The sequence below is a fragment of the Rhinopithecus roxellana genome, chromosome 7 (genome assembly GCF_007565055.1).
Source record: "Rhinopithecus roxellana isolate Shanxi Qingling chromosome 7, ASM756505v1, whole genome shotgun sequence".
Lineage (NCBI taxonomy): Eukaryota > Metazoa > Chordata > Mammalia > Primates > Cercopithecidae > Rhinopithecus > Rhinopithecus roxellana.
The window spans coordinates 146,409,085-146,424,620 of NC_044555.1; the positions used below are offsets into that span (position 1 = coordinate 146,409,085).

Sequence of the window (15,536 nt, forward strand, 5' to 3'; positions counted from 1 at the left end):
ATCCTTAAACTTCTCTGTGCCATAAAGTGTTGGGTATAAAATGGGTGCTTGATTAAGGTTTGGTTGAGAAATTTGTCGTTTTTTCACAGAGAAGGTAAAAATCTATTTATTAATTATGGAGCACTACTTGGCTAAATCATTGATCTAAAAGTATCTGTTATGTACAGAGTACTGTGTTGGGTTTTGAAATTTTTGTATTTGGCTAAAGCTAGCTTTTTCATTTCTGTTGCTTTTTATTCATAGACTAAGAAAGAAGAACTTTCATGTCTACACAACTTTTTTCCCCTTTTGAAATGGTTTAATATTGTGAACCCCCACATTTTGAGACAGGTCTCAGTTTAGAAAGTTTATTTTCCCAAAGTTGACAATGTGCTTGTGAGACAGCCTCAGAAAGTCCTGATGATGTGTGCCCAAGGTGGTCGGTGCATAGCTTGCTTTTATACATTTTAGGGAGACATGAGACATCAGTCAATATGTAAGAAGTACATTAGTTCCATCCAGAAATGCGGAGACAACACAAAGTAAGGCCCCCCTACTGGGGGCTTCCAGGTCACAGGTAGGTAAGAGTCAGATGGTTGCATTCTTTTGAGTTTCTGATAAGTCTTTTCAAAAGAGGCAATCAGAATATGCATCTGTCTCTGTGAGCAGAGGGATGACTTTGAATAGAATGAGAGGCAGTTCCCAGCTTGAAGAGGTCCAAGATATTTTCCTTTCACAGTATAAAGCAAACAAACATTCTTTCTAGACCTGCAGAGGATGCTACTACTCTAAAAGCTGGATTATTCCTGCAATTGTTTCTGCTTAATTCAGGCACTAAGTGACTTCCACCAATTCATTAGTGTGAACATTCTTAAAGACCTAAGTGGCAGACGTATTTCCTGAACCATTTACCCTTAGTCCTGAAGCTGATCAGGTTTGTCACACAGAGACTACTGGATTCCCATGTCATAGTCACCCCTCCTGGCATTTTAAGATTCAGCTTTACGGCAAGACAATTCATTTAAGATTGAGCATAACTTGTTATGACAGATTTGTCAAAATTATCCAGTGAAGTAGCATAGGCTTTTGCCTTGTGAAGAAAACTGAAACCCTATACTGTGATGTCATATTTGTTTTCTTCTAGATAAATATTTTGTTCTTTATTAATTGAAAGAGCATCTTGAGAAGAGAATCTCAAAAGGATTTTTTTTCTTGTCATAAAAATGGTGGAATGAATTTTGATTTGTAATGGCAAAGAACTCTGGTGGGTTAAAATTTGAGACTTTTGAATGACAGTACTTCTGAGATGGTGTGCTTATGGTCACGAAAATATAAAAGTGTTGCTCTACTAAAATGATGAAATGGACAGTTCAAGATGTTAACAATGGCAGAGTAAGGTGGTGAACTGGAACTTCATATCTGTAACTTCATCTTCTCAACTACTAGGCTTTTGAGCTTCGAGGGCAGGGCCATACCTCCCAGTGCCTGGCATACCACAACTTGATCTAGCATCTATTCTTAAGTGCTAATGGTGATAGAGGACTACGGTGCCTAAGATGAAGTGTAGGTATCTGAAAATGACTCTTACTTTTAGAAAGGAGATGAAAGAATGTTTGGAAGTAATTTTAAGTACACCCAGTAAATAGTTCAGTGATTGCAAAAGCGAAAATTTGTTTTCTAAAAGGTCATCTTAGACTCAAACCTGTATATTGAGCTTAGTTCTAAAAATAAAATTAGACGTTGCTTTCTTGGTGAAATTAAACACAATTGAGAGGTACTCAACTAACACGAAATATCTTTATAATAAAGCATTTGAATGCCTGAACAGAATGTTCAGCTTGGTTACCAGGTGATTGGCCTTGAGTTGTTTGGATTGGTCATCCTGGCTTTTAAAGTTCAGGAGTGAGTATAGGTTCTGAAAAGTTGGAAGGCAGGCCTTTGAATAGTAACTACTTCCCTCTGTGACTGCTGCTTATCTGAATAGGGATTGGGCAGGGATATCAGAGAAATCAAACCCTGAATCATTGGTTGATGTTGATTACCTTTCTCAAGGTCCTTTCTGACTTGGAAAACATATGGAGATTATAACAGAGTAGTACCATATCAGAGCTCTCAGAAGCTTTATATTGTGTTGGTCTTTCATTCTTCTGATCTTCAACTAGAGTGTAACCTCCTTAAAGGAAGAGAGCATGCTTACCTTGTTTACCACTGTATTCCCAGTGCCCAGTACTTAACAGTTTCACTTGTGTCACTCGTGTCCGTGTGAAGAGACCACCAAACAGGTTTGTGTGAGCAACAAGGCTGTTTATTTGATCTGGGTGCAGGTGGACTCAGTCCGAAAAGAGTCAGTGAAGGGAGATAGGGGTGGGGCCATTTTACAGGATTTGGGTAGGTAAAGGAAAATTACAGTCAAAGGGGGTTCTCTGACGGGCAGGAGAGGAGGTCACAAGGTGCTCAGTGGGGGAGCTTTATGAGCCAGGATGAGCCAGGACAAGGAATTTCACAAGGCAATGTCATCAGTTAAAGGCAAGGACCTGTCATTTTCACTTCTTTTGTGGTGGAATGTCATCAGTTAAGGCAGGAACAGGCCATTTTCACTTCTTTTGTGATTCTTCAGTTACTTCAGGCCATCTGGGTGTATACGTGCAGGTCACAGGGGATGCAATGGCTTAGCTTGGGCCCAGAGGCCTGACAAACAGGTGCATAGTAGATGATTAAATATTTGTTCAGCTGAAGTGAAGGTTGTTTTTTGTGTCCTATTGTACCTGCCATTCTTGGAACTCAAGAAACTTAAGGAAGGTAAAGAGTTGACCCTTCATCTCTATTGTAATGGCCAACTTAATGCATTTTATTTAAAAGAGAAGAAAATAGTCAAATAGTGCGAATACGTTTTTGAGTTGATGGTGAGACTTTTGAATTATATGCAATTTAGTTGTCCAATTTCATGATGTTTATAAAACATTGTATTACCATGTAACATTAGCCATAAGAGAGTTGAATCTTTACATCTTGCTGTTTTTGTTAATTTCTGCCTGATTGAGAAAATTAAAACTTAATTTTCTTACAATAATGACTCTTGCATTGCAATCACAACTTCAGCATTAGAGTTTATAAGTAAGTCAGCCATTTCTCTTAGTCTTAAGGGGTTGAGACTCTGGAGTGATATTTTTATAGTTATACAATATTCATATAATACTGTGCTAAGTTATATTTAATATAGCTGATCATAAATGAAGTTTAATAAACTGATTGCTTGACTAATGCACAGTCTTACTGCTTTTCCAGAGTTGATTTTAATGAAAATATATGGTCACTATACTTATTGGTACAATATGCCCTTATTGTAATGAGCATGATCATTAGATTTGCATAATAAAAACTTATGAAAATGACTTTAATCAGTGCTTTTAATTCAGGGGTATGACTCTAATAAAGATTTTTTGGGGGGGGTCATTTTTGTTTCTGAATTTTTTTTTTTTTGAGACGGAGTCTCGCTCTGTCGCCGGGGCTGGAGTGCAGTGGCCGATCTCAGCTCACTGCAAGCTCCGCCTCCCGGGTTTATGCCATTCTCCTGCCTCAGCTTCCCGAGTAGCTGGGACTACAGGCGCCAGCCACCTCGCCCGGCTAGCTTTTTGTATTTTTTAGTAGAGACAGGGTTTCACCGTGTTAGCTAGGATGGTCTCGAACTCCTGACCTCGTGATCCGCCCGTCTTGGCCTCCCAAAGTGCTGGGATTACAGGCTTGAGCCACCGCGCCCGGCCTGTTTCTGAATTTTTTAACTCCATGGTAGCTCTGTAGTGTTTGTACAAAGGAATGAAATCCATGTTTACTTTCATGTGATGTGAGAGAGATGCACCCATCCACATAAATGAATTTTGAGAGCTTGTTCTGGAAGAGCATCATTATAAATGAAAAAAAGTTTTTTGGTGTTTCTGTTGTTATTCTCAAGTCTTTTTATACCTTTCTTTTTTGACTAATATAGAAAGATAATTGTGTGGTAGAAGGCCGGGCGTGGTGGCTCACGCCTGTAATCCCAGCACTTTGGGAGGCCGAGGCGGGCGGATCACGAGGTCAGTAGATGGAGACCATCCTGACTAACACAGTGAAACCCCGTCTCTACTAAAAATACAAAAAATTAGCCGGGCGTGGTGGTGCGCGCCTGTAGTCCCAGCTACTCGGGAGGCTGAGGCAGGAGAATGGCGTCCACCCGGGAGGCGGAGCTTGCAGTGAGCCGAGAATGCGCCACTGCCCTGCAGCCTGGGCGGCAGAGATAGACTCCGTCTCAAAAAAAAATTGTGAGGCAGAAATGCTTTAATTTTGTTTGCAAATCATTTAATCGTAACTTATACAATGATTTCGATACATGTTTAGTGTACAATGGCTAAAAATTACCCCTTCTGAAATTCAGCCTCTTCATACTTGCTTAAAAATTTTCCTTTTTGATAGACCATATTTGTTCTTTTTTCTTAACGGTTATAACGAAGAGCTTTCAATGGTATTATTATATTTATGAAAGCAGATTTTTACATGAGGGAAATCTGAGAAAATATTCGTATTAAATGTATGTGGTTATACAGGATATCCACTCTAGTTGAATGAAATTTACAAATCAAGAAATCAGGAGCGGGGTGTTTTTCTTTATGTTTCTCTATCACAAGTAGTTAAGATAATTTTTTATATAAGTATAATTTCCTATGTGCCTTGGGGTACTCTATCATTCTTGTTGCCTGTTAGGAAAAAAAAAAAATTCTTTAAGAATAAAACAAAGCATACTCCTTCTCCAGTATTATTTTTGACCAGGGGTCCACATTTGGTTTATTAACAACTAAACTTTCAATTCAAGGGCAGCTTTAGAATTAGAAATGTATATAGCAAAATGGACATTTCCAATCAAAGGGAACAGTAGGGGCACAAACAGGACATCATGGGAGTATGCATTGGGAAGAGGATCAATTTTTGTTTTCTGTAGAATAGGGGTCATAAGGGAAGAAGTAGAAGGGAGCCTAGGGCTGAAACATACAGGGCTTTGAATTCCATATTAAGGATATTCATCTTTCTAGGTCATCAGGAGGCATTGAATATTTATGAACAGGAGGGAGTATGATAGTCATTCATACTCTTTATTGAGCCTCAATGTGCCAGACACTGCTTTAGGCATTAGGGTTACATCCCTAAACCAGATGGGCAAAAATCCCTGTCCTTGTGGAGCTTATATTTTTTGTTGGAAAAACAGACCAAGATAATGATAATGAAGTAAATTATAGACTATGTTAGAATGTGCTAAATCTTGTTCAGGAGTGCCAGGAATGTGTGGAGGGAGGCAGATGTTTCCATTTGAAATAGGATGGCCTGGGTAGGCCTCACTGAGCAAAACCTTGAAAGCAGGATGAGGGAGTAAGCCATATGGACCATGGAAAAAGAGCATTCCAGGCAGAGAGAAGAGTCAGTGCATGTGGCTTATTGCCTCACTGGGGAGCTGTGAGGTGGTCAGTGTGACTGTAGCTGGGGGAATGAAGGGAGAGTAGTAGGAGATGAGGTCAGAGGGATATGGAGAGTGTACAGATCAGTAGGGCCTTGTAGGTCATTGTAATGACTTTGACTTGCACTAGGAGGGAAAATAGCCCTTGGAAAGTGTTGAGCCAAGGAGTGACATGATGTGAGTTCAGTTTTCACAGTATCACTTTGTCAGCTGTGTTCAAAATTAACTGTAGGAGAGCAAAGGTGGAAGCAAGGAGATAGATTAGGAAGTCACTACAGAAATTTAGTTAACAGCTGATGGTGGCTTGAACCACATCTTTGCAGACTGCAGAATGATTATCATGGGACTGGATAGCTGCTTGGCTATTGGAAATGAAGGAGAGGAAGGAGAACATGATGTGGAAATCTTAAACCTAGACAAGTGGAATGCAGGTGGAGCCACTAACAAACGTTACCCTCTTGTTTGTAAATTGAGAGACTTTGACTAGATTATCTCAAATTCCATCTAACTCGAATAGTTTCTACCTCTATACTCTGTGGTTTACTATAGACAAAAAGTATGTTAATTCCCAAGAAGAGTACTGAGGGGAAGAGAAGACTTCAGTCTCATCCCATAGGACCAAGTGAAAATATTGCTAGCAATGCATTTTTTCTTGTGTCTGTCTCCCATGATTAAGCTGTCAACATGTATTCAATTGAGATACAGATTTGAAACATTTTAGACATATGTGTACCTTAACTTACATAATTTGACTAAAGCAAAAAGTATTTTCCCTTCATTTACATTCTTGCTTTGGAGATATAGATGGGTTTCCAGCCTGGAGTTTATAACCCCAAAAGATGGGAAGAGAAGGAAAGCAGTAGTTGCATGAAGAACTGTATAACCTGTCTCAAAAACCCAGGTGGACAAGCACATATAGGGATGGTAGCAAGGTTAGTTGAGGTACTTTTGATACTTTATCATTTTCTCTCTGATTTGGTATTGCAGGAAATCATGAAATTGGCCATTGTGTTTAAAACAGTTTTCTATAACCCACTAGAAAAATTAAGGAGAAAATACCTGGTAAGAGAGTTGCAGGGTGAATTTATCCTTCTTAAAGTGGTTTCAGTTCTGATACAAATAATTCCCACTTTTTTCCTAGGCAGTAAAGATTGATTGGGGTTTGTGTCAGCAGGATGTGATGAAGACATGGTATAGAGATTAGAAGTTTAGATCCCTGAGGGATCAGTGGATTAAAAGTAGAAAAAAAAAAAAAAAAAGAGTTATACATAGAATAGTATATTTGCCCCAGCTGATGTGGGGAGGATGGTCTTTAATAGCATTGGGTTAGTGGTATTTGAAGACAATTTTCTGAGATCCAAGCAATTTTCATTTACTTAAAACTCATAATGGAATCCTCCCCACAGTGAGAAGGCCCTATGTTTTTTAGTGTGCATGACCAAGTTGATACACATTATTCAGCTTCTGTTGTAAGAAATAAATGTATAGGATCTGGCAGAACATTAAATTCAATTTCTAACAGACAATTAAAAAAAATCTGGTTCTTTCCTAATCACACCCCAATTGGCACCTCAACATATTTATAATAAAAACTATATTTCATGCTCATCATACATTATTGTAAGGTCTTGAACTATTCCGTGAATCCTGGAAGGTAACTACATTGTTTGGTATTGCTTTAGTATTGCTGTACTCAAATTCTTCAAATAACGTTGCTCATATATATTCAATTTTATGTTCAAATAAGTTCAATTTTAATTAGAATATTTTGAAAATATTTCTAATTTATAAGGATAGCTTTAAAAAAATAAGTTCAATTTTATTTAGCATATTTATAAAAGTGTCCTTTAAATATCCATCAGGAGTAACACAGTTCTTAGGCCAAGCTGTTTCATTATATTTCATTCTTGTTAAATGTGACATTTTTCCTATTGTACATGTTGTTGTTTTTTAAATTTAGGTATCTTAACTTGAGGATTCATTTCCAAACTTCTATATAACATGCAAGGACTTATGGTTTTGTGGTATCTTTTCTTACATTTCAGCACTGTGGTAGTGACGTCTGATCTGGATCTGATTTGGGACCTTGGGAGCCATATTTAAAAACAAATATATACACCTTTGCCAAACCTTCATTTTTAATCATTAAAAAGTTTTTTCTTTAAAGAATATGTTGTTTATATGTTTGAACTTTCTGATTCTTTTTGACTGTTTACAGTTAATAAAAATGAAAATTATTAAATTATTTTATTGTTTGATTTATGAATTTCTCTTATCTGATTGGTTTTTTTTTGTTTGTTTCTTTTTGGTTTTAATAGAACATTCAAATAAAAACTTTGGCAGATGATGTGGTAAGGTGGTCTTAGCATGTTATTATATTACTTATGCATGTTGCCTTTTTATTAAAATGGGTGGACATAAAAGCATTGATATATGTAAGATATGAAATGTCTGGATATTTATAAAGTATAGTAGAATGGAGTAATTGTCAATTCAGTGACTTCCTTTTCGAATATTAACATAAACAATTATATGAGATCCCAACAGAATTTTCATATCATCATCCTGATATTTACCTCAACCAAAAGTTTTCTAAAATCTCCATGTGAATCTAAACTCTGGAAAACACAGATGCTTCCCTTGTTGATGGCCAAATAAATTGTGAATATATTAAACATTAATATTGGAGGAAATTAATTTCCATTAGAAAGGAAATTAAGTTCACTATGTTGGTCAGATGTGTGCTACTAAATTTAAAAACCAGTATTTTAAAGCTGAATTTGTCATAGTATATCTTATTAAAAGTTATGGGCTCAAAATTTAAATATACCCTTTTATAGCTAAACTGTAAAAAATGGTATTTTAAGCATTGACAATTTTTTTTTCCTATGTGAAATTACCTATTTACAAATAATGTAAAGTAGTGATAGTGCTCAAAGGAGATGAAGGTATGTGGCTTAACTACATTTTCTTTTTTTTTTTTTTTTTTTTTTTTGAGAAGGAGTCTCGCCCCGTCACCCAGGCTGCAGTGCAGTGGCGCGATCTCGGTTCACTGCAACCTCCACCTCCCTGGTTCAAGCAATTCCCCTGCCTCACCCTCCCAAGTAGCTGGGATTACAGGTGCCCACCACCAAGCCCGGCAAATTTTGTATTTTTAGTAGAGACAGGGTTTCACCATCTTGGCCAGACTGGTCTCAAACTCCTGACCTCATGGTCCACCCACCTCAGTTTCCCAAAGTGCTGGGATTACAGGCGTGAGCCACTGCGCCTGGCCAACTACATTTTCTTACCAAGGTATAGCTGAAATCAAAAGCTAATTTCCTAGAAAACGTGAAAGACACAGTGGAAGATCAAATATATATGTTATTAATGCTACTCAGTAAAAAGGCTAGTACTGGAAAAGTAAATATTAAGTGATATGAAGGGAAAGAGAAGAGATATGTTGATTTAATGGTCAGTTGCATATTTAAATGCTTTCATGTCCACCATATTTTTAGTGAAATTTGACTATTGAATATATTCTCAGCTTATTTTGGATTACTTAACTTTTTTCTTGAGTTGTTTGAAGATATACTATATAACTAAACCAACAATTTCCCTCAAAAAGTTAAAAGAAAATGTGAAAATGTAGTTCAAGGTGATTAGAAGAAATGAATCTTAAGTTAATGTGAAGACTGGGTTAGGAACCAGGGACTGGTGGATTTAGGAAAGTCACCTTCTCTGGGAAATGAGGGGATTGGTTTAGATTATTTTTCAAGTTTCTTCTCAGCTCTAAAATACTATGATTTATATCATCTCTTTGTCAGCAACCATGTACTCAAATTACTTTTGTAATCCTAAATAAGCTGCTTAAAACTGCTCACATTTCTTTCAAAGTATACTTTTTGGTTTTAAAAAAGTGTTCTTTGAATTAATAAAATAAAGGTATGCTCATTAATGAGTTCACATAATTTTACATAAGCTATGGTAATAACTTCTGTGATGCTCTTTGTATTGTTGAAGTAATTATATAAGGATTCTGGTCACATGGTGGTGCAGATACACGGTCCTGATATTTAACATGTCTGCTTGTCTAATGTGAACTTGATGGTGTGCATGTGCTTCCTAACAGAAACCATAATAAAACTGAGTTCATTCAGTTTTATGCACATTACTAACTTTTGATGTCCCATGTTTTGTGGTTTAAAATAGAATATCCTAATTACATGCAACTGAAGTCATTAACTCACTTTATGTGAAATAGCAAGCTAATTAATTAGAGATTTTACATGGAATCAATGGTTCGAAGTCAATATCCATAAAATAGCAAGTTTTTCATAATATTTGTAGGAATAAGAAATTTCTGTTTATTATATTTCCAGTAAATGGAAAAGGTGATGTTTTTATCTTTGTTTAACTTCCTCATTGGTCCAACATTTTAGGGAAGAAAACGCTAGGGGAAAATAATAGTAACAACAATAATAAATAGCAGTTAAGTGCAATAAACATATTAACTTATTTAAATTTCACAATAACCCTACTGTGTAGGTAATATCATTATCCCTATTTCAGAGATGAGGAAACAAAGAGACCAAGTAACTTTCATGGGGTTACTCAGCCAGTAAATGGCAGAGCTTGGACTGAAACCCACGTAATCTGTCTTCAGTCCGTGCTCTTAACCATTCTACTGCTACACTGACAGATTATTCATATATACTTGTCACAATTTTTGCAACTTTGAAGGAGAAAAACATTACCATAATTTTCTCTTAGAATTGGATATCAGTAGCTCTTTTTAGTTTCTTTCTCTTTTTTCATAGTTCTAAATTTACCACCAAAGACACATTCTCCCTGAAACAACCAACAGGACTTTCATCCGAGACTTTTTTTTTTTCACTTATTTGCTGTGCAAAACAGAAATGACAAGGGACTAAGTTTTACTTTTGAAGAATACTTTTCACCCCCAGAGTTCTGAGGCTGAAGAGCTACTTCAGGGTTTCAAAATAGTACAATCTCTAACTGGAGCTTGCTGCTTAAAATAGTATTTTGTCAAAAGACCATAATGATATGTATTATACTAAGTACTGTTTTGATGTTTCAATTCTTCATGTTAGTAGTTCTTGATCTTTTTCTCAGGGCTTTTTATTTATTTATTTTTGTTTGCAGCGTGACCGAATTACAAGTTTTAGAAAATCTACTGTCAAAAAAGAAAAACCTCTTATTCAACATCCTATTGATTCTCAAGTTGTGATGAGTGAGTTTCCCGCAGCTCAGCCATTATATGATGAACGATCTTTGAATTTGTCAGAAAAGGAAGTATTGGATCTCTTTGAAAAAATGATGGTAAGTTATACCCCTAATTTTGATGTAATTTTAAAATGTGTGTGCCCGGAATAGCACTGAGTTTTAAGGAGGTCTGTTTGTACGGACAGTGTTTATATCACATAAAGAAGAGACCAGAAACTTGATATAACCAAACTATTAGCAAAAGTATCCTTTTTATTTTTCTTTTCTCTTGGCAAAAATGTCTTTACCTGTCTATCTCTTCCACTGTGAGCTCCTAAAAGTAGAGGCAGTTTAATTTATCTTTGTTTTCTACTGTTTAGTAGTCTCTAGGACATCGAGTCAGTTTTTCAACTAACTGATTTGTGTGTCTGTTTCTACAAAGCCAAAGAGGCCTATGTCCTCTGCTGAAAACAGCAGAAGGTCTTTTGTTGGGTATATGAAATAGACTTGGGAGGGTAGAGAGTAACAATAGAAGGGACAAAGAAATTAATTCATCCAAGTTTGTTCTATTAGCAACATTCACACAACCTATGTTTTCTAGCATGTTTCCTATGTTTTATAGCTTGTGGCCTAAATAATTTCCTATATTAGATAATGAATACAATATTTTGAGTATTCAGAGGTTTATGGCAGGAGAAATGAGGAATTAAACCATATTACGATGGTTAATTTGACCAGAGAAGAACTAGAGATCTTGATTGGTGATTCATTCATTCAAAATTATATCCCACATGTTACTGTACATTTTTTGTGGTTGTCTATTTAATCTGTACTTAAGAGTCCACAGGAGTTTCAAGGGTCACCTTACAACAAAATAAAAGGTTAAGAATCAATGAAATCTAGACCCTACTGTGCCCACTACGGAACATCTTGTCATCACCTCTCTTGCTACCCTTATGATTTATCTCCCACACCTAAAAGAGTTAGTAGGCCTTTAATAAATATTTGTTGGTAGTTGTTGAATGAATCCAAACAAAATTTCCCTTTATCTTTAAAATTTTCCTTGACTATTCCTTCCATCAAGCCACAACTGGCATTTTGGGTATTCCCCTGAAACAAGTCCTGACACTTTTACCCTTTTTCACTCTTCTTCCTGCTTCTGTGGTGCACCCTTTTTACTGGTGCTCCTTTCATGCTCTCTTCTTTAAACCATCTTTCAACAAACAACCTTTTCTCTTTTGAAGTCTGTTACTGCTGACCTTTCTTGATGATAGCACCTGGCTATACTTTTGTCCTTTACCCTTGCTACTTATTTTGGTGATTTCAGCTGTTATGCTAATAGCCCCTTCAATACGTTTTTTGCTCTTAGTTCCTTGTTTTCTAAACTCTGACTTTTGCATTTATATATTTAGCTAATTATAGGTATGACTATACCTTGGACTGTGTCATCCTTTAGAATAATTCCACCTCTAAGATCTTTAACTCTGAAGTTTTCCCTAGAAGCTAAACAATTTACACTACTTTTCCAAGACCCTTAATTTTACAGAGCATGTATTGTGTAGCGGTTAAAAACCTGGACTTTGGGGTCATTCAGAATGTTTGTAGCATTCCTTTCCTTTATCAAATAAGCTCTGTTGTGTCTTTAATTGCTAGTATTTTCTGATTACCTAGATACCCCTCAGTTTATCACCCTGGTGTCCTTAATCACTGAAAACAATGATGACAGCAACAAACACAGAAACATTCCTTGATACTATTAACACTTTTTATCTTTTCAAATCTTTCTTCTCTATAGGTAAAAATTATACTCGTTGCTTTAAGCTGCTGACAATTTGGTTACTACCTTTTGCAGTATTGAAATAGTTCTCCGAGTTCATCAGTGGCATTGCCGTATTCAGTTTTTTTACACTCAACATTACAGGGCCATCTTCCCTTCATTGATTATCTCATTCACTTCTAATTTCTTGCCAAATCCCATTGGTTTTGCTTTTGTAATAACTGTTACATTTGTGTCCTCAGGTGTCCTCCAGCTGTTCTTGCCCTACTTTAGATGATAACCCTCTCTAGTTGTTTCTTGTGGCTACTAAAATAGCTTCCTAACTGGTGTTCCTCCCATTCTCCAGGTTTTGCCTATTCCAATCCAGTACTACCCTATGATTTGGACACAGAGTTCTTTTCTGAAGCCCCAGGTGGGCCTTTATGTTTTCAGAGAATCAGTTTATATGTCCCTACTCCGTTCCCTCAACTACGCTCCTAGATGCCTTTCACACCTTTGCTTTGCTGCTCCACCCTCAGAGCTCTTCTCCATCTTTATTCTCTGCTGATGACCTTGCTGCTTAATTTACTGAGTAAATAGAAGCATTCAGGAAAGAACTTCCACAGGTTCCCACCACTACATTTACCTTTTAGTATCTGCAGTCATGTATCTGTCTTGCTACCTATCACCATAGATGAAATTTGCAGGTCTGCATTCTTCTACTTGTGTATAAATTTTCATTCTTTTCACCTACTCACAGATATTGCTCCAATAATTTTTTCTTCTCTCTCTACCATTCTGAGCAGCATATAAACGTGCGGTCCCATTTTTAAAAAACTTTCTTTTGATCCTTTCTCTGTTGTTAGCTATCACTCCACTTATTTACTCCCCTTTGAAGCAAAGCACCTCACAATAATTTTATTTATATGCACTGCTTCCAGTTTTCATTCTCTCACTTTCTCTTCTAAACTCACTCCAACTAGGTTTCCATCCCACCATTCTATCAAAACTGCTCTTATCAATGTCACTAGATAGCTTCATGCTGCCAAATCCCGTGGTCAATTCTCAGTTCTCATCTTAATTTTTTTTTTTTTTTTTTTTTGAGACAGGATCTCACTCTTTCACCCAGGCTGGAGTGCAGCAGTGGCATGATCATGGCTCACCGCAGCCTCAATCTCCTGGGCTCAGGTGATCCTCCCACCTTAGCCTCCCCAGTAACTGGGACTACAGGCATGCATTGCACCACCATACCCAGCTAATCGTTTTGTATTTTTTGGTAGAGACAAGGTATTGCTACATTGTCCAGGCTGGTCTTGGACTCCTGAGCTCATGTGATCTGCCTGCCTTGGCCTCCCAAAGTACTGGGATTACAAGTGTGAGCCACCATGCCCAGCCTCTCATCGTAATTGACCTATCAGCAGCATTCTATGCAGTTGATTATTCTCTCCAATCTGAAACACTTTTTTTTTGTCTCCTCAACATTCATCTTGTTTTCCTCCTACCTCTCAGGCCACTCCTTTTCAGTCTTCTTTGCTCATTCCTCTTTATGTCCTGAACCTCTAAATCAAATCACACAAGCATGTGAGGTAAGGCACATATTAATTAGCTAGATTTAGTCATTCCACAATGAGTATATACTTCAAAACATCGTGCTGTACATGCTAAATACATACAATTTTATCTGTCAATCAAAAAAACTTATTTATAAATGGACATATATTATTTTTAAGTAACAGTATAATATAATAGGATATCAGAGAAATATGGTTTGATTAAAAGTAACAACCAAAAGTTAAACTGAAAACTTTAAAGATTATATCTCTACTTTGAGAGAAGTCTACTTATACTCTGAATATTATGTATTTTCTATATTATCTTAGTTTGACTGTAATAACCTTACAGTGAGCAAATTATTTTATGAATAACTATAGTTTTCATCTACTGTATACTTATGCCTAAGGCATGAAACTAAAACATTTAAATGTATTGTTTCAGTTGATCCTTAGGACAGTACCACAAAGTAGGTAAGATTGTTATACCCCATTTTCAGGTAAGGAAAGTGAAGCTTAGAAAGAGGTAAGAAAATTGATTCATTAACTTGACTAAGCTAGTAAGTAGCTGAGCTGAAACTTAAATTTAGGTACATAAAAATATAAAACATTGACATTTTTTTAACAGCTACCTTTAATAATGCTTCATTTAGGCTAAATATAAAATTAGTACATTTTCCTTGCACACATATTGAGAAGAAGTAGAAGGCAAATCAGAGGTACATTAGAGTGGTAGGTAAAGCCAGCCTGGGATGGATTATTTCCTCCTGATAATGGAACATTGTCTGTAATTGCTTTTTACAGAGCATCAGTTGAGAAGAATGAGTCCAAAAAACTAGCAATGGAAAACTGTTAAAAATGTCATTGTCACAGTTGATTGGGAGAAAGCACTTAAGTCATTCTGTTTCTAAAACACGGAAGTAGACTTCCAGATACAAAATTTCTCCTTTTTTATTTCACTCCTTGTTGGTGTCTTTCCTTGTACAAATAATGTAAAAGGTGTTCTTGTCGTATTTGGTGTCTCTTATGACAATCTTCCTTCTCCTGGGTCTTTTGATGGTACCTTTATTGTGCTGTTTCTCTTGATTGGCTTTTCTAGACTTTAGAGAACTATGAAGGTTTAGAATATCTGTTTTCAATACTATATATGTATTTTAGGATAACATACCTTGAGGTGTCAAAGGTTTTTTTTTTTGAGACAGAGTTTTGCTCTTGTTGCCCAGGCTAGAGTGCAATGGCACGATCTCGGTTCACTGCAACCTCTGCCCCCTGAGTTGAAGCGATTCTCCTGCCTCAGCCTCGCAAGTAGCTGGGATTACAGACAGGCACCACCATGCCTGGCTAATTTTGGATTTTTAGTAGAGACGGGGTTTCTCCGTGTTGGTCAGGCTGATCTTGAACTCCCAACCTCAAGTGATCTGCCTGCCTCGGCCTCCCAAAGTGCTGGGATTACAGGCTTGAGCCACTGTGCCTGGCCAAAACGTTTTAAATAATTGCAGCAAATAGCATGACATTATACACAGTAATAATATATGAGATGCTTGACAAGAAATAAATTACCTTATAA

General features: G+C 36.7%; 1 protein-coding gene across 6 annotated transcripts in view; it reads left to right on the plus strand.

Annotated features, from left to right (window-relative positions):
* DIAPH2 (diaphanous related formin 2) overlaps nt 1-15,536 on the plus strand; it is a 923,693-nt gene that overhangs the window by 45,038 nt on the left and 863,119 nt on the right. For 4 of the 6 annotated variants that reach the window (XM_030934028.1, XM_030934026.1, XM_030934027.1 and 1 more), the window contains exons 2-3: nt 7,777-7,809; nt 10,604-10,780. In XM_030934028.1, coding sequence (XP_030789888.1) covers nt 7,777-7,809; nt 10,604-10,780 — 210 coding nt within the window. The remainder of the gene's footprint in view (nt 1-7,776; nt 7,810-10,603; nt 10,781-15,536) is intronic. The other 2 variants (XM_030934029.1, XM_030934031.1) reach the window with 1 other exon arrangement.